Below are 20,282 nucleotides of genomic sequence, written 5' to 3' on the forward strand. Positions count from 1 at the left end.
TAAGCTAGAAAAAAATGAAGAAATCTTAGAGGAATTTGACATAAAAAGTAGCAGGTTTGGGAGGAAAAACTAGGAGGGCAGGAAAACTTGTTTTCAATACTTTCTTTCTTTCAAATTCTTGTGTTTAAGAGGTTAGAAGCTTTAATCTAAGATTTAATTATATTTATGTTATGTAATGATATATTTTTATTAGAAAATGCATTATGGAAAGTGGGTTTGAATGAATGGTTAATTAAATGTTTAATGTAGTGTTCATATAATGCTTTTATACATGAATCTTGAATGGGTGATGATCCAATTTAGAAGAAAATCAAAAAGAAAACCTATTCCCATCACTTGCTAAGGTTCAGCCAAGGGGAAAGAATTTGAGGAATGAGTTTGTTTGATGAAATTATTAGGGGAATTGTATTTAGAGATGATGTGTGTTGTATTAGGAAGTTGAATTATAAGTAAGTCCCTAAAAATTGAGAATTTAAGAGTCACTTTTCTAGGCCATAAAGTATTAGCCAAGAGAATGATTTAAAGGGGAGGGGACTATAAGTTGTTAAATTCTTGTTTGAATTGAGTTCGCATGAATAAATTGAATTGAGTGTGTGAGAAAATTAAAGGAATTACATTTTTCTTCTATAATAGGTCATTTTGATTAAAGGATGGATATGAGTAAGTTGATTATGAGAGACTTATGTATGAATAATGTTAAGAGATTTGTAGGATGGAAGTAGCTATCATAAATGATGAAAGAACACATGAAAATGTTTTAGTTGTGTTTTAGACTTGTAAGCTAAAATTTTGACAATTTTGTCACCTGTGTTCTAATAGGAGTTAGGACATGCAAATAAAGGAGTTTGAAATATGTTTCTTCATGAAAGTTGTAGCTTGAGGTTTTAAATTTCAAATAAAACTGACTTTGCTTTATTTGGAGTTAAAAACTCCCATTATTGACAAATAATGGAAGGAATGTCAAATTGAATTTCTATTTGGCTGCATGGATATGCTACTACTAAGGATACATTTCAGAAGGTAAATGGCAGAACTAGGTATTGCTTCCTTCATGGAAGTTGTAGCCTTACATCTTGGCTTTCTAAAAATACCAACCATGGCCAAAACAAAGCTTTACAACTCTAGATATAATTAAAATACCAAAAGTGTTTGGGGTTGGGTAGACTAAACCAACCAAGATTTTACAAATTTCTAATATTGCTTGGAATTATTGTTAATAGATAATTTTAACATGAAAACTAAGAAAATGAGTATGAACATAAAGGAATTATATATATGTGTGTGTGTGTGTGTGTGTGTGTAATTTTGAAAGTTTTCCTTGTTAATATTTGAATGAAATAGAACTGAAATGTGGTTGATGGTTGAAATCTAATAATAATCATAACCATAATGATATAGGGGAAGTTGTTGGGTCATAGAAACAATTAGGAGCGATGGTACAAGAACATGCACTAGGTAGGTGTTATCCTCTTTGATATATTTTTATATTATAGTTTTGAATATTAGTTTATGATAAATTCTTAAAGTGTTTTTGTATATCTAAGTTGAGGATGATGTTGGAAATAAAAAAAAAAGGAAAATGAAAATAAAGTGGATTGAATTTGACTAATACATTAAGTGGTACTAGAGGCATCAGTGAATCTAACGACCGAAACTGAACTTGACTAGCTAGTACCCTAAGTGGTACTCAAGGTGTCAATGAATCTGACAACAAAGATTAAATCTGACTAGTACCCTGAGTGGTACTAAAGGTGTCAGTGCACCTGATGACCAGAATTAAGATCGACTAGTGCACAAGCGGTGATAGAGGCATCAAAGTATCTAATGACCAAGATGATATGTTATTTAGAGGTTTAAATGACAATAATGGGAAATAAAGACACTATATAAATTGGATATTTTTAAGGTATTCACTGGATAAAGAGTTCACTTTCATGTTACGTTGCTATAACAAAAGAAATAAAAATAAAATAAATAAATAAATAAATATAATCTTGTTTTGTTATATTGGTCATTAAACAATGTTTCTCATTAAATAATCAAATTTTGATTTCAGAATCTTTTCACATTCATCCCGAGCAGTAGACTACTTTTGTGTTTTGATTAGTAACTATTAAGGTTGTTGTAGAAATTTTTACAACTTTTCATGTATTATAATTTTAAAAATGTCTTTTTATGTGCATCTAAATCTGAATGTTAATAACATGAAATATTTTATTCTTATAACCATGTAGTGATATTATTGCATAATAGCACTTTTTACTTTTATATAGGAATATGTGAGTTTTTTTTTACTACTCTCTTATATCTTAATTATATATTTATTGTAGAGGAAAAAAAAGTTTTATGATAACTAGGTTGAATATGATAATGATTACTAGATGATTGGATGATTCGATTATATGTTTAAGTTGTAATAATTGTGAATGATAAATGATGTTGACATTTAAAAGTGCTAAAAACTAGGAGAAATTTTAGTGGAATTAAAAATGTCATGTTAAGATTTGACCTAATGAAATAATGAATGATATAAGAACAAAAAAAATTCCTTGGTTTTAAATCTAATCATGGTGGACTGTAAGTAATAATTTGTAATTAAAAGTTGGGGATGTTACATCAATGTAATTTATTGGTATCATTAGTTTCTCAAACTGTGAACAACTAACAAAATTTTAACCAATGTCAATACCAATATAACTTATTGGTATCATTAATCTCCCAAACCAGAAATGAAAAAAAATATCAATATCAATATAACTTATTGGTATCATTAATCTCCCAAACCGGGAATGATTAACCAAATTTAAGAAATACCAATACAAATGTAGCCCATTGGTATCATTAGCCTTCCAAACCCGGAGTAGCTAATCAAGATCCTTAATATTGTTGATTGTGCCCTTTGTTAATGTCGATACCAATATATTTATTGATATTATTAGCCTCCATGACTTGGAATGGCGAATCAAATTCATTTTTTTTTCTTTCACCTTTTTTGTCCTTTTTATTCACTACCCATAACTTGTACATTAAAGAAATTTGCAGATAAAATATTTTAAATGATTTAATTAAATGACTAGCCAAATTTAATAAATGTCAATATAAATTTAACCCATTGATATCATTAGCTTTCCAAATCCAGAGTAGCTAATCAAGTTCCTTAATATCATTGATTGTGCACTTTGTTAATGTCGATGCCAGTATACTTATTGACATCATTAGCCTCTATGACTTGGAATGACGAGTCAAATTCACTTTTTTTTTCTTTCACCTTTTTTTTTCTTTTTTATACTCTACCCATAACAACTTGTACATTAAAGAAAATTATAGATAAAATATTTTAAATTATTTAATTAAATGACAAGCCAAATTTAAGAAATGTCAATATAAATATAACACATTTGTATCATTAGCTTTCCAAACACGGAGTAGCTAATCAAGTTCCTTAATATTATTGATTGTGCACTTGTTAATGTCGATGTCAATATACTTATTGACATCATTAGCCTCCATGACTTGGAATGACGAATCAAAGTCACTTTCTTTTTTTTTCCTTCACCTTTTTTTTTTACTTTTTATACATTACCCATAACTTGTACATTAAAAAAAATTGCAGATAAAATATTTTAAATGATTTAATTAAAATAGTAAGGTGTAAGACAACTACCTATTATTTGTGACGTCCCTACACCCGCTTTAAATTGTGATCTAACTGAATAGTATCCTTGCCCTCGCATGATTTAATTTATTTCCATTAAATTTTATTTTATTTTTAAACTTAGAAACCATATCTAGCTCCTCCACAGTAATTCTCAACACCTAAACATATCATGATTTCAAGAAAAAAAAAATTCTTTTCTTTTTCTTCATACAATTTGTCATCATCACGGCACAATTTAGTTTGAAAACACATTTTCATGATATTTACATAGGTGATTCATATCAATTTATTACTCTTCTTTATTGTCCAATTTAGCCAAATTATACCCATGAAAATCAAGGATTTTTTTAACTCTCACACAACCAAATCATCATAAGTCATTTATCATACATTTAAGCATAATTTAACTCGGTATTATAATAATTAAACCATATTAAACGCATCCCTCATTTAGCAAGTCTTGATTTGTTAAATCAATTATCAAGGTAATTAAACCAAATGAATCAAATCCCCCTATACCCAAGCTCGAAGCTTGGCCGAAATCCCTACCATGGCGGAGCATGCCCCTATTTAATTTTGTTCCCTAAATTAACTCTATAGTCATTTCTTTTGTTACCCATTTAACATGTATCAAGTGTTAAACAAACAATTTCAAACAATTCTTTCATGAACCCTAACTTTCCATAATAGTTAACATTTCATTAAAGTGCATAAATCCACAACAAAACTAAATCAAATAATTTATAGTATACTTCTTACCTCTTAATCACCAATAAATGAGAAGAAATCAACCGAGAACCTAGTTTTTTCCTCGCTTTTTCTCTTCTCCTCCCAAAACCATCCCTCAATACTCAATAAATCCTAGAAAACCTTCACTTTCTCTAACTCAAATCTTCTTTTAATTCCTTTTGATCACTAAAACTAACCCTCTTTAATTTAATTTTCCAAGATTTACTAAGGTTTAACCAAGAAAACCACAACCCCCCCACCAATAATGAGAGGTGGGCATTTATAGTCAACTTTTTTGCTATTTGCAATTTTACTCTATTTGCCTTTATGTTTTTATTTTTCCCCACAAGATTCTTTCTTTGCACTAAATTAGTGTTATTTATCCTTCCTCTTATTCAATTTCACCCCCTCTTCATTTACTTTAATTTATAATTTAAAAAATTAACCCTTGAATTACTGGGTTAAATTCTTAATATTTCATTAATACCATGAAGTCCTTTAACCTGGGGTTTACAAGCCGGACATTCCATCTCAACCTTTTTTTTTATATCAAAAAATTCAGACCGGGGATTTACACTAAGAGAGAGTAATAAAAGAGAAAAGATGAGGGGATTTTTTGGATTGTTATAATAAAGAAGCAATGAAATTTGTGGCAGTAAATATTAGGGTTTTTTTCTAGAATTAATATAACAATCATAGATAACTATAATGTTCAAGATGGTGATCTAATAATGGCATTGAGCTTTACAAGAACATGGAGACTTCATTGATATATCTCATAACTTTAGTGATTGCATTGCTTTCTTTATTATAGTAAATTATTTCAAAGTTTCTCCTTCTATTTTTTTTATATGATGAAGTTATTTTCATGTAAATTTGATATTTATAGTTGTGTTCTTGTGATTGATTTCTCTTATACTCATGATTGTTGTGTGTATTTAATTTAGATTATTTGCAAAAAAAAAACTAATTTATATATAGATAAAGGGTTATAACATCAACAGTTGAAATATCTCATAAATTGCTCACCAACAACACTAGAATTATTCATTCATGTGACCAAAACTGAGAATTTATTATTATTTGCAATGAAATTGAAAAACAAAATTACAACTAGGTATCTTCTTTATTATTTTGAGTGCTTTAAAATTCAAACAATTAAATGAGAATAGTAAGAATGAGTGAATAAAAAGCACTGAATTAAATATGTAACATAGAAGAGAAACTTCTCTCCTTTTTTTTCCTGATTAAGTCCAAAAATAGATTTAATTGAATATCAAAATTGGCCCCAACCAGAATTCCTTGATTTAAAATCTAATCATGGTGGACTCTAATTAATAATTTGTAATTAAAAGTTGGGGATGTTACATCAATGTAATCTATTGGTATCATTAGTTTCTCAAACTGTGAACGACTAACAAAATTTTAACCAATTTCAATACCAATATAACTCATTGGTATCATTAATCTCCCAAACCAAGAATGAAAAAAATATCAATATCAATGTAACTTATTGGTATCATTAATCTTCCAAACCGGGAATGATTAACCAAATTTAAGAAATATCAATACAAATATAGCTCATTGGTATCATTAGCCTTCCAAACACGGAGTAGCTAATCAAGATCCTTAATATTATTGATTGTGCCTTTTGTTAATGTCGATGCCAATATACTTATTGACATTATTAGCCTCCATGACTTGGAATGGCGAATCAAATTCACTTTTTTTTTCTTTCACCTTTTTTTTTCCTTTTTAGACACTGCCTATAACTTGTACATTAAAGAAATTTGCAGATAAAATATTTTAAATGATTTAATTAAATGACTAGCCAAATTTAATAAATGTCAATATAAATGTAACTCATTTGTATCATTAGCCTTCCAAACACGGAGTAGCTAATCAAGTTCCTTAATATTGTTGATTGTGCACTTTGTTAATGTCGATCCCAATATACTTATTGACTTCATTAGCCTCCATAACTTGGAATGGCGAATCAAATTCACTTTTTTTTCACCTTTTTTTTTCCTTTTTATACATTACCCATAACTTGTACATTAAAAACTATTGCAGATAAAAAAAATGAAGACTTGAGCTTGAGCTTTACAAGATATAACAATCATAGATAACTATAGTGTTCAAGATAGTGATCTAATAATGGCATTGATCTTTACAAGAACATGGAGACTTCATTGATCTCATAACTTTAGTGACTGCATTGCTTTCTTTATTATAGTAAATTATTTCAAAGTTTCTCCTTCTATTTTTTTTATATGATGAAGTTATTTTCACGTAAATTTGATATTTTTTAGTTGTGTTCTTGTGATTGATTTCTCTTATACTCATGATTGTTGTGTGTATTTAACTTAGATTATTTGTAAAAAAACTAATTTATATATAGATAGTGGGTTATAACCCTAACAGTTGAAATGTCTCAAAAATCGCTCACCAACAACACTTGAATTATTCATTCATGTGACCGAAACTGAGAATTTATTATTACTTGCAATGAAATTGAAAAACAAAATTACAACTAGGTATCTTCTTTATTATTTTGAGTGCTTTAAAATTCAAATAATTAAATGAGAATAGTACGAATGAGTGAATAAAAAGCACTGAATCAAATATGTAACATATAAGAGAAACTTCTCTTCTTTTTACCTGATTAAGTCCAAAAATAGATTTAATTGAATATCAAAATTGGCCCAACCAAAAGTAGAAAACAAAGAAACTTGTGGTAGAAACAATGAGTGCAAAACTACTTCTACGTCGAAGAACAAAGAACTTTTTGAACAAGAATTCAAATAAAGATCCCTCGAACTCAAACCTGGTTCGAGGTTGATCAATCAAGGAGTCGGGTACCGAATTACACTGGTTAATTCAAGTCAACCTGAAAAAATTGAAAAAATATATTTAAAGTTTTATTATTTCACATAGAAAAATTAAAAATAATTCATGTGAATGTAAGTTATATATATTGTAAATAATAAAGTTTAAAGGATTATTTTAAAAGGTTTTTTATTCATATTATCTTCTTCTTTTAAATTAAAGTATTCAAACCAAAAAAAATTATTATTCTACATTGAAAAAATATAATTTTCTTTTTATGAATATAATATATATATATATATATTAATGAGTTTTTAATTTTACACTGAAAAAAATTTAAAAAAAAATCTAGTATTAGTATAACAAATTTTAATATTAATTAGTAAGCAGAAAGAGTGGTAGGCTTGCTTTGCTTCGAGGAACACCCACCTAAACAAGAAATATGGGGCTAGGTGTTTGCATAATAATTTTTTGGCTTGGCGGGCGAAAAAAGCACCCACCCGTGAAAAGTGTTTGCCAATCAATTCCTGTCGCGGATAAATATGTTAGTTTTGGTGTTTGTAAATTTACTTTGTTTTCGGGAACAATCTTCCAAGGTAATTTGTTCCACCTCGGTATTTGCAAATTAATTTTTTTGTTTATTAAAAAATTAAAAAGGTTAGGTTTCTATTGGATTGCAACGAGTCGCATGGATTAGGTATTCAAGAGCCAACTACACGTATCTAGAATCCTAGATTATCCGAGTCAACTTATTAAATAATTAAAAAATATATCAACAATAAATAATAAATAAATAATTGTCATTAAGTGATGTATTTTTAAAACACAATATAGACACTCAAAAGTAGAATTTCTAGTAATTTCAAACACTCCTAAAATGTTAATAATACTATTTTAAAAGAGAAGTTGAAAGCTATAATTGAAGAAGCTTAAACCAAGATGTGATATATAACAAAAGATTAGGTAAGCTTAGACCATAATTATTAACTTTTCTTTTTCTCTGCCGATTTTTTTTTTATTTTAATTCTTGTTTTCTTACAAATTCTTATTAGAACCAAGTTACGAGATAGCATACATGTAAATATCCAACAAAATAAAAAAATAAAAATTGTTCAAATAGAAAATACTAAATTTAAGATATTCAAATAATAGAATAATAAAAATTTAGAGACATTCAAATAAAAAATATAAAAAATTTAGACACTAAATATACAGTTTTTTCCATTGTTTCTAAAAAATTGTAAGCCACTCATTATTAATAAAAAATAGTAATTTAAATATGAAAAAAATCAGTGACTCAAGTAGATAAAATAAAAATAATAATAATAATAATTAATTCCAGTAGAATACCCATCAATGTATTATTAAAAAATAAAAAGGTTAAAAAGCAAATAAGTTTTCTCTACTGTAATTAAATATTAGAATCAAAATCAGCCTTCAAACTTTAAAAGTTCACATTTCAGGCAAAGAACAGAAAGTCCATTCATATGAACCAATTATTGTCTTCTTCAAGAAGCGTAGCCACCGCCGCCGTCACTTTAATCTCTTCTCTCACTTTTCAGTCTCTAAAGCAATTCTCGACTACGACAACAAAACCAACCAAATGGAACTCACCAACCAACACCATAATCACTCACCCAATTCTCTTAGCAATGGAATCATGCACTTCAATGCTTCAATTGAAGCAAATCCAAGCTCACATGACAAAAACCGCTCTCATTACCCACACTTTCCCGGTTAGTCGTGTCTTAGCCTTTTGCGCTCTCTCTGACTCTGGAGATATAAACCATGCCCATCTCCTGTTTTCCCAGTTACAAAACCCCAATACTTATATTTGGAATACCATGATTAGAGGCTACTCTAAAGCCAAAATGGGCCAAACTGGCTTCTTGTTTTTCTGCCAAATGGTTCAGAAAGGTGTTGAAATGGACTGTAGGAGTTTTGTTTTCGCGCTCAAGGCGTGCGAGCAGTCTTTGGGAGTTTTAGAAGGAAAATCAGTTCATTGTGTTGTTTGGAAGATGGGTTTTGTTTATACTTTGTTGGTTCAAAACGGGTTGGTTCATTTTTATGGTTTGCGTGGTTGTTTGGGTTTAGCACGTCTAGTGTTTGATGAAATCTCTGAAAGAGATGTTGTGTCTTGGACTTCTATGATTGATGGGTATTCTAAGCATAAATGGTGTGAAGAGGCCTTGAAACTTTTTGACTCCATGTTAATGTATGGTGGTGTTGAGCCAAATGAGGTTACTATGATTGCAGTTCTTTCATCTTGCTCCCAGAAGGGGGATTTTATATTGGGGAAGACTTTTCACGAGTATGTAAAAACAAGGAATGTGACTCGTAGCTTAAATCTGATGAATGCAATCTTGGATATGTATGTGAAATGTGGCTGCTTGGATTCTGCTAGAGAGATTTTTGATTCCATGGGGGTTAGAGATGTGTTCTCATGGACAAGTATGGTTAACGGGTATGCTAAAAACGGTGAGCTAGAGATGGCGAGAACATTGTTTAATGAGATGCCTGAGAGGAATGTGGTTTCTTGGAATGCCATGATTGCTGGGTATTCTCAAAATAACCAACCGAAGGAAGCTTTAGAATTGTTTCATAACATGTTGGAGGCTGCATTTGCTCCAATGGAGAATACATTAGCTTGTGTGCTCCCTGTTTGTGGTCAATTGGGTTGCCTTGATGTTGGTCAGTGGATCCATCGAAACTACGTCAGAATGAGATACAACGAAATTAGTGTGATCTTAGCAAATGCGCTCATAGACATGTATGCTAAATGCGGAGTCATACATGAAGCTGCAAAAGTTTTTAATGACATGCCAGAGAGAAACTTGGTCTCTTGGAATTCCATGATTACTGCTTATGCTTCTCATGGGCACGCTAAGCAAGCTCTGAGTGTTTTTGAGCGAATGATAAATGGAGGGTTTAAGCCAGATGATATTACATTGGTGGGTGTCCTGTCAGCTTGCAGTCATGGTGGCTTAGTAGCCGAAGGTCGAGAGTATTTTCAAAACATGAAACGAAAGTATGGTATAGAACCCAAGAATGAACACTATGCTTGTATGATCAATTTACTCGGTCGAGTTGGACTCCTAGAAGATGCATACGAGTTAATAACCAAGATGCCAATGGAGCCAAGTGCAGCTGCTTGGGGTGCCCTAGTCCATGCTTGTAGGATGCATGGGAATGTTGAAGTAGCTAAGATTGCTGCTCCTAGACTCTTGGAGCTGGACCCTGAAGACAGCGGTATCTATGTTCTGCTAGCTAATATTTGTGCCAGTGGGAGAAGATGGGGTGATGTCAAAATGGCAAGAAGAATGATGAGGGAGAGGAGGGTGAAGAAGATCCCTGGGCGTAGCATTGTAGAAGTTGAGGGCAAGTTTCACGAGTTTTTGGCTGGTGATGAATCACACCCGCAATCTGAAGGCATTTATAACGCATTAGATCAATTATTTGCAATGTCTAAACTAGAGGACTGTTTTGTAAAATAACTTGGAATTTATTAAATTGATTTTTTCTATTTTATAATCAAAGTAATTTTGTATAAAGGTCCGGAATTTATAATTTAGTTTATTTGATTATTAAGGCATGTTTTTAATTAATGTTAATTGCACTAAAATAAAAACTAAAGATAAAAAACAATTAATAGATGTTATCTTAAATAATATTTACAGCATCTTGTTCCATTACACGAGAAGAATTCTCACATCACACCCCCACGTAATCCCATCTACAACTGCAATTAATCACAAGCTTTACTTACACACAGTTCCCTGTACAGGCGTGCATGAATTATTTATTCACCTCTCTTACACAGCACGAATACATCACATGTTATCGGTCAGAGTTATATACCATGGCCTGTGAACGCCGATTGATACAGTAGCTGCTACCACTAATACTTCAGCAGCTGCCACCACTCTTTCTGCCAGCATGACAGCTCCAATTGACCGGAGTGCTGTTTGTGATAATTTTCTTCCCCGAGGTCCACTGCCCCCAAGCACAATTCCTCTTAGAGCCAAATAAACAGCACGGGAAACTATTTCAAAAACAGGATCCCCGGCCTGCAAGCTCTTTGCTAACATCCTAGCCATGACTAACTTTCGTGGCTTATGCTTCTCCTCATCATCTTGCGTGAACCCGCTCACTACTTTGACTATTTCTTCAATACCCACATCATCAACACGGTCTAGGACTTCTGACAGTTTATTACTGCGCTCTAATAGAATGCTCTCCATGTCTGCATTGCTGTTTACCGCTCGCTCCATCAGGAGGGTTTGCTGGTAAACAAGAATGCTGCAGATAATTAAGTTTCAGATCAGTTAGTAACCCTCTTACATCAAATAAAGATGCAAGAGAAAGCTCTACGCTTAATGCAGCCCCAAAAAAATGAAAATAGAAAACAATGACAGAGCATCTTTCCAATCAAGCCATCTGGTCTCAAAAAGGCAGTGTTGTTGGAAAATTTAGAAGTAGCATCTCAAAGGATGGTCTGTGGATCACTTACCTGGTAGAAATTACTATCATTTTCTGAATTTCAGCCTGAACAGACCTCAACCGAGACAGGTTTAGCATAAAAGTTTCTGGCAAAGTTTCTTTTGTCAGACCAGAAACCCCACTCACAATCTTCAACAATCCAAGCCTCACCAACAGATCAATTCTTTCACCAGTGCATTCTGGTTCTGGTTGTTGGTTATCTGATTGAAACAGCTAAAAAAATGAGGGTCTTGGAAGAAATGTAATTCCCATACAAGATAACTTTGTTTATTGTTTATAGTGATGTGAAGACAAACTTTCTTGTCAACTTTGCAAAGAACTAGATATTGTGTATAAATTTACAATTTTTACCATGAGCCTGGCATACCTGTCTCTGAAGGTACAGAAGTAGAACCCATTGCAATGCCATTTGTTTTGACCAGAAAGCTTCCACCGGTTCTAAGGGTAGTGAGAGGTACAAAAACCTGTGATGAATTGTCATTGCTCTTCAAAGAAAAGAGAGAATTCTTGTGCTCTTCCCACTCTTGATCTTCACTATTCTTAACAGATGAAAGCCACTGCATTGTCAGCGGTAGAGAGATACAGGCATCCGAATCAGACCCATAATGGTTGGCAAAGGCTTTTCTAAGGTAATCCAAACCAGCAGGACCTGTTAACAAAGGCTCCATCATCCTTATTCGTACTTTACTAATCTCTTGCTTGAGAGCCTGTCAAATATGTAGATCATTCAGATAACTGTAACTCTCAAAAGCGTATTAGGTTCAGCAAGAAAATATGTGGCCAGCACAAATAGAAAGCGGCGAACAGGAAAAGAAAGATATCACATATAATACAGAGATTGGCTGTGCAGAGGTGCTCGTATTCTGTTATATGGACATTACAGCAGATTTGATCCACAAAAATACATGCTAGATCTGAGAAATTTCTAGCAGTTTTTTCCCAGAAAATATGAAAGATTATGTATATTGAAGCAAAAATAAGACATTTTTCATTCTGTCTGAAATGACCAGAAATAAGTTCCTGCACAGTTGACTCGGAAGAGCAATACATGAGCATAGAGCAAGAACAAAATAAAAGGTATGAATGAATATGCACACCTGAATCTGCTCCAGCACAAATCGTAGACCCTTGATCATTGCAGCAATATGTGGATGCTTCGATTCATCTTGGGTCTGACAAGTCTCCGTCAACTCTTTCAACAATTTCTGATGCAGGGCCTTCATTAAATCCTCCTGGGCTGGAGAGGAGAGTTTCTGCAACGTAACTATTGCAAACTCCAGAATCTTTCCACAGTAACCAATGTCCAGGTTACCTGACTTTAGAACCTAATAATAAGAGAAGGGAAATTAGTATGACAACAGATATATAACACCATAGTAGTAGGAAAAGATGCCCACCTGAGAGAGAAGATCTAGATCAAAAGCTTCAACAATCTCTTGTTTCCAGCTCTCTGGAGCCAGCTCCTGAATTCCATCCCTCACCTCCCCCACCAGTTGAACAACCCGATCATATTTGGGCTCATCCTGTTTCATTGATTCCATGACACTATCCCAGAAAGCTGCCTCCATTGTCTCTCTCACCTTTGCCTGAAAGCAATAAGGTGAGCAGGGAAAATTAGCATCTAAATTCTAAATCTCAACTAATCACCAGCTTGGAGGATACTATAAACAAGTTTTGATTCTTGACAAGAGTTTCTCCAGTGAAATCTGGACAGAGTTATGATAAATGTCAAAGTCTGAATGAACTTTAAAGGCTTAGACTTAATAAATGATGGCAAAATCTTTTTTTAACAAGCTTCCACAAAGCAGTATATTAATATCAAAGAAGCTTTATAGGAGGAGCAACCATTATTCCCTGGCAAAGCATGCAACTGCAATGAAAATAATAAAATAAAAAAAAAGTGATGAAACTAATGGAGATATGTTTATGCCAATTTCAATATCTTCCAACGGATTGATTATTGGTTAATGATCATAGTTGTGTTAATGCACAAACCTTGATACTACTTTCATCTTTGTCAGAAATATTGAATCGATCAACAAAACCCTGGCGTTTCTCATGGAGAAATTCATTTACGATCATTTCATTCTCTGTTAACAATTTTCCAACAGCAGAACCTGATGGGCCATCAGAGGAACCAAATTCTTTAGCTGAGGAGGTGTCTTCTCTGAATAAGGAGCGAACTACATGGCTTGGCCTCTGAATACCATCACTCACATTATTTCTATTAGCAGTGTTAGCAACAGAAGCAGCATTTAGGGGCATGCTAGGAGATGGAAGATGCATTATTGGTGACCCTACTGGACTTCCATTTTCCTTGGCTTGAAAATACTTTGATCGTGTTTCAGATAGTGCAATTTCCATTCGCCCGATACCAGCATCTCCACTCAGGTGTTGTACCTTTTCCCTTAAAAGTTTTTGATCTTCTGCAACCTGTATTGAAACAATTAAAAGACAATCATCTTAATGAAAATACCAATATGGGAAGGAATATTCTGCATGAATACCTTATCAAAAGGCTTATTTCAGATGATCATTTGTTCAATTACTCGAACATCCCCTTTCAATAACAAAGGTAAAGGCAATTAATGGTACATGCCAAGAGTTGAAAGGGCAGCAATTATTCAATACTTTCACATCACTATAAAAGAAAAAAAAAAGGTTTCTGTTTTTTTTTTTAACTTCAAAACCATTTTAATGTGGCAACATTTGGTCATGTCATGTACATCAGCTACTATTTAAGTGGATAAAGATAAGACCTGATTCTGAATGGCTTTCATATCATGTGTAAGGATATCACTATTCCCTCCTGGGGTGAGCTTGCATTTCTGGATCATAGAGAGCTCAAGCTGGCAAGCAGCTCTCACCAAGTCCTCCTCCAATGACTGTGCATCCTTAACCTTCCACACCACAAAGCAATTCAAGTAGGAGCACCATTCTTTATCAAAAGCTGCAAGCTGAGACCTGAATGTGCAACGTTTCTGTGAAATGGATTCAGACTCCTCATCAGAACTGTGCATGGGCCCATCCAGTATAATCCTTATCAACAACTCAAACTCTCGGATGAAAGATTCAGCAGACTTGGCCAGAGCAATCTCACGCTCCCCTTGACCACTGAAAACAGCATCTGGATGACCTAAAATCATGTAGGCACAAAGAACTATTCTCACTGGATACCTTGACATTTTTGCGGCACGTCTGGCAGACTCCCCAGAGGCACCTACTTTTCTGGCCTCTCTAATCCTTGTATAAGACCCGGGAGTGGTCCTTTTCTTAGGGGTGGCAACTCTTTTAAGAAGGTGATCGATGTTGTCCAAGCTGGAAGGATGATCCATGGCAGCAACAGCCATTGAGACTCTAAAGCGGCTCTCAAGACGATGAAGTAGACCTTCTACAGTCTGAAGAGTACCAGTCAATTGAATCAGACGAGCAAGCTGTTCAAATGGCATTGACTTCACACAGTTCTCATTGATTTTCAAGGCATCATAGCCTTTTGCCAGGTCTATGGTAGTTCTCCTTGACCTAAGGAACTGCCTCCAGCACCTAAAAGAATGTGAGCAAGTATACATTATTCAGGTGAAATTTATACTAAAGAGCAAGCCAGATGTTTTTGTACAGGGCTAATGTTTGACAGATTCACCAAAACTTCACAAGATAGCAAGTGCAGATTATATACCTTGCTAATTTTCTAGAAAGGAGATCAGCCTGCTGGTGCATCTTATTCCAGTTTACCCGAACTGAACTATGCTGAAGTCCTCTTTGCCTCAAAAATTCTGCTCTTTGTCTCTTTGCCTGATCATCATAAAACTCGACGAAAAAACAAGGAAATGAGCAGCGAAGCAAAGGCAACCAGCTTACAAATTGAATATAAGAAGTTATTAATTATTAATTTCAGAGTTCAGAGTTCAGACATATCTTTACCCTTTGCAGTCGATCTTCCAGCTTTTCCCTCATTCTCCTCCTCTCAATCTCACGTTGGTGAGAGACAGACCTGGCTACTCGCTGAACTTGCAACAACCTAGCACATGCCCTCTTCCTTTCTGCTTCCAGCAATCCCATACGCTTCATTTCAGCAGCTGCACGCTTTTGGTTAATTGCTGCACGTACACGCTCCTTGTACTTACTTTCCCGAGCCCTTCTTCGCAATAATGATTGGGATGTTCTCTCCTTCAGTGTGGCCCTTCTTTGCCTGTAAGCCTTGAGCATAAGCATTCTATTTGCTTCAGCCTGCTGAACCCGTAACTCCACTTTTGTTCCAAGCCTCTCCCTTTCTCTCTCAAAACGCTTCTCCACCCCAGTTTTAGCTGCCTGCCGCAACTCATGCAACCTAGCCAGGCGCATCTGAGCATTTGCCAAAATGCTCAGCCTGAAATATTAAAATGTGAGCCTGTTAAAGAGTAATATAAAACTATTTTTGGGACCTCACCCAACAGTTTAAGTTTTTTGGTTAAGAAGATTCTTTGACATGGTATCAGAGATTTGTTGACCAAGTAGTCACGAGTTCAAATTTCACCACCCTCATTTTATTTTAAAAAACATTAAGCACAAGGTCATGTGGGTTTGTGTAAGTTTCAAGCTCAAAGAGCTTTCACTTGAGGAGGTGTGTTAGAGAGTAATACAAAATTATTCTTGAGACCTCACCAAACAACTTAAGTTTTTGAGTGAGATGGTTCTTTGATAGAGCCCAAACACACAGCTTGACTAATAATTATAAATTTATAAAATAAAGTGGTTTGAAGGGAATGTTCTTCCAATTTGTTTCTAATGGGCAAATCTAACATATTGTATTGACTATAGAGAAACCAAATTAGAATGCAAAAACAAAAAGAAAATATGCAGGGCAATAAGCCAAAAAAGAATAAGTCTGCGGTGCAGATGGAAGAGAATAAAAAATGCAAAATCTGTTTTTAGAGTTGACATTTTCAGCCAAAATTATTTTAGATGCCGTCAAGAAAAAGGATAGCACGGGTCAGTATTTGTTTACTAAATGAAATACCATTTGATGATAGGTGACATGCAATTAGGACAAGTGAAAAAACTGTAAAAAAAATATGCGGTGCATGAACAAGTGTTGTCAACTAGTATCCATGGATTATGAGCGTAAAAGACACATAGATATCCTAGGAATGAGAACTCAGGTTAAAAGCTTAAGGGACAACGTAGATAGAGAAGAAAGACAGAGAAGAAATTCACAATAATGTCAATAAAAGGTAGGAAAAGAAAAACAAATTATGAATCATCACCAAGGAAGCAGCATCATGACCCATCATTGAAGCAAGTGATGAAATCAACACAATATGAGTGAGCCTGGAACAACAATGATAATTCATGTAGATGCTTAATGATCACATGGATAACAATCCACACCACCAACCTTTAATGTCAAAGATAACCCCAAAGCTTTAATGTCAAAGACAACAAGTAAATAATCCATTAAAAAACTACGGCATAACTCAAAACTAACAAGGACACGACCTTTTTTGCTCCGCGGCGTGAAGCTTTGCTTCAAGGCGTTGCGCAAGGTCTTCTTCATGAGATGAACACTGTGGGGGGCTTCTTGGCTTTGGTCTAGCCTTGCTTGACAACTTCTCATAGAATTGCTGCTCTCAAACAAATGGCCAAAATAATGGTAGTATATCAATTAAAAATGGTTCTAGCATGGAATTGGGTAACCAAAACAAGAAAAGGAAAAAAAAAATTCACACTACAGTAACACAGATGACTTATAAAATCATCACATTCACAAAATAAAACTTTATAGAGAAAAAATATTAAAATCAACAGAAAATCGCTTCTTCAAGGAAAAAAAATCGGAAATAAAAAATAAAGAACAGGTAATAATTATGACAATCAATCAAAGGAGAAAAAAAAGAATAATTATGAGTATGAATTTAGACGAAAGTTAAAACGTTGCTCTCTTTGATCATGAAAATAAAAGGCTAAAATTGAAAAAAATAAAAAATAAGTAAAAAAAATAAAAAATAAAAAGGAACCTGTCTACGGAGATGAGCGTGTCGAAGTTTAGCTTCGATTTCTTCAACACTACTGGTTGTTGGAGTCTTGGCTTCTAAGAGTCTTTTTTGAAGCTTTCTCGGTATTCTCCTCGGAGACGAAAACGATACCGTATCATTGACAGGAAAATCAAGCGCAATTCCACCAACCACCACCCCCGTCTCCGGCGACGATTCTACTCCGGTATCCATAATTTAAAATCAAAGAAACAGCAACAGAAGCAGTAAGTGATGAAAATTCTAACTCTTTTTCTTTCTTTATTTCTTGATGGATTTCTGGTTTTATTTATATATTTATTTATATTTACAAGAAAAATCAAAGGGGAAAAGCTGCGTCGATTCTTGCTTGAATTTTTTTATTTTTTTTTTTTTTTTTTTTGGAGAGAATGAAGAAACGGAAAGCGTGTCTGCCTGTGTGTTTATGTTTACGTGAGTTTCTCTTTACTCATCCTCTACTTCTACTTATCTTCATCACCTCCTCGGCTATTTCCTGCCACGTCATCTACCTCAACGGCTCTCTTTTGTCGTTTTTTTCTTTTTTCCATGTATTGCCCCTTGCCTTTTGTTTTTTTACATAGCTGTACTAGTTGCCATGAAAATCAATTCGGTTCCGTAGGCCGACCGGGTAATTAATCGATATGAAATCTTATTTTTTTTAATTTTATTTTAAATTAATTTAGAGATTAACTCAGTTAAATTTAATTAATTTAATTAACTAAGCTAAACCCACATGATATCTACCTGGATAAAAAAGAAATACTCATGCTCTCCATTAGATAAATATGACAAAAAGAAAATATTGATTCTCATTTTTATTTGAGAAACTGAAATACAATTATGAATTAATTGAAAGAATTTTTTAATGATTATAATTATCTAGTCTAAAAAAAAAGGTGTTATGTTTTGTTTTTTAATATAAATTAGATTACGCACACCACATAGGTGGTTTGGGATAAACCACTTCCTTCATTTTACAAAAATGACAAAATGGATTCAAATCATAATTTTGAGTGTAAAAGTTACTGTGTTTAACTGTTTATGCTCTGATATAAGGTGTGATAGGTAGCCTTCTGAGATATACTGAAATGCAGTTTACATGGAGAAAAAAATCTAATTACCCGGGTTATAGTCCCAAATATATATATATATATATATATATATATATATATATATATATATATATAAAAGTGAGCATAATAACATGGGGAAAAATTTTGTGCAAGAGCAAAAAAAAATGATATTGTTTAATTTTTAACTAGTTAACATAGTGTTTGGAAACATGATTAAAACTATGTTTTTCAAAAATTAAAATTTTGTTTTTGCTTAAAATTAATTTTTTTTATTTTTGGATTTTTTTAATGTATTGATGTCAAAAATAATTTTTTAAAAAATTATATTATTTTGATGAATTTCCGAATGAAAAATACTTTGAAAAGCAATCGATGTTGCATTCTCAAACACCCTCTAAACATGGAAGGACAAAACAAAGTAAAAAAAAAGAAGATAAAAATGGATAAAAAGCTTGTGTGAGCCAATCCAAGCCAGCACGGTACACTATTAAGGGGTGAGCTAGTCTGGATTAACCTGACAAACTTGTTTTTTAGATCATGAGATCAAGATAATTTGATAGAAAAATAAATTAAAGATAACCACAAAGCCATTTAAAAGAATACAACGTCGTATGACACTATCAAAAAAGAAAAAAAAAGATGTCAACCCTTGTTAATTTTTCAAACTCGTGACCTGAGTCATTATGCCAAAAGTACTATACATAAAAAAAAATTATAAAGCTCAGTCTCTAGGAAATGCAACGTTGAAGGATGACTCAAAACACATTAAACAAAAAATCTAAAAAATAACAATTAAAAGAATGAGAGTTAAGATCATGAGAAAAAATAAAATAAAAGGCGGCAATGAATTTTTAAATTCAAAGTTAAATTGAAGAGAATAAAAAAAAACAATACATAATCAACTTGGATTGAAAGGTGAAATTAAGAACAATAAAACTTTTATTAAAAAATCAAAAAAAAAATCAAAAAAATATGGATCAAATTGAAAACACCAGTACATGATAAAAAAAATTGAACATCTAGAATTTTTTTAATGTGTTTTTTTACATACAAAAAATCTTAAAAGTAAATCAAAAAAATTATGAACACATATAATTACATAAATTACAAACCATTTCTTAAGTAAATTAAAAAAAAAGGCATCAATGATAGTTAATATTTCAATATGGGTCATTTACCCAATTGTGTTTGATAAATATATTTATGAAAATCAATTTATAATAAAAATCGACACACACATAAAATTTATTTGAATAAAACAAAAGGAAAAAAAAACATTTATGCAAGGCTGCACATTTTAAAAATATTGTAAAAGAATAAATGTTTTTTATTTTAAAAGTAAGTTTCATCTATATAAAATATATATAAGAAAATTCAATGGCTTTTTTAACCAAAAAAAACACCCTTGAAACTTTGTTTAGCCAATCATGATCTCAAAAAAATAGCCTCAAAACTCATAATTAACCAAAAACTAAAAATCTTTCA

At 32.7% G+C, this 20,282-nt stretch overlaps 2 protein-coding genes across 3 annotated transcripts; one reads left to right on the forward strand and one right to left on the reverse strand.

Moving 5' to 3' along the window:
* The first annotated feature begins 8,655 nt into the window (after positions 1-8,655).
* Positions 8,656-10,752, forward strand: LOC133699602 (pentatricopeptide repeat-containing protein At2g22410, mitochondrial-like). Its single transcript, XM_062122904.1, has one exon. The coding sequence runs from the start codon at positions 8,704-8,706 to the stop codon at positions 10,708-10,710; it is 2,007 nt and encodes a 668-aa protein (XP_061978888.1). The 5' UTR covers positions 8,656-8,703; the 3' UTR covers positions 10,711-10,752.
* A 93-nt stretch (positions 10,753-10,845) lies between these two features.
* On the reverse strand, positions 10,846-18,157 carry LOC133699601 (uncharacterized). Of its 2 annotated transcripts, none has more exons than XM_062122903.1 (11): positions 17,710-18,157; positions 17,192-17,316; positions 15,638-16,082; positions 15,393-15,508; positions 14,476-15,259; positions 13,712-14,149; positions 13,114-13,302; positions 12,814-13,041; positions 12,084-12,423; positions 11,727-11,916; positions 10,846-11,515 (listed from the first exon to the last, which is right to left on the reverse strand). In XM_062122903.1, exons 1-11 carry the CDS (start codon positions 17,917-17,919, stop codon positions 11,047-11,049), a joined length of 3,534 nt encoding a protein of 1,177 aa, XP_061978887.1. In that variant the 5' UTR covers positions 17,920-18,157; the 3' UTR covers positions 10,846-11,046. The 2 variants fall into 2 exon arrangements, with proteins under 2 accessions (XP_061978887.1, XP_061978885.1); XM_062122901.1 differs by having other exon boundaries at positions 15,393-15,523.
* Between the last annotated feature and the right edge of the window lie 2,125 nt (positions 18,158-20,282).

The sequence above is a fragment of the Populus nigra genome, chromosome 7 (genome assembly GCF_951802175.1).
Source record: "Populus nigra chromosome 7, ddPopNigr1.1, whole genome shotgun sequence".
Taxonomy (NCBI): Eukaryota; Viridiplantae; Streptophyta; class Magnoliopsida; order Malpighiales; family Salicaceae; genus Populus; species Populus nigra.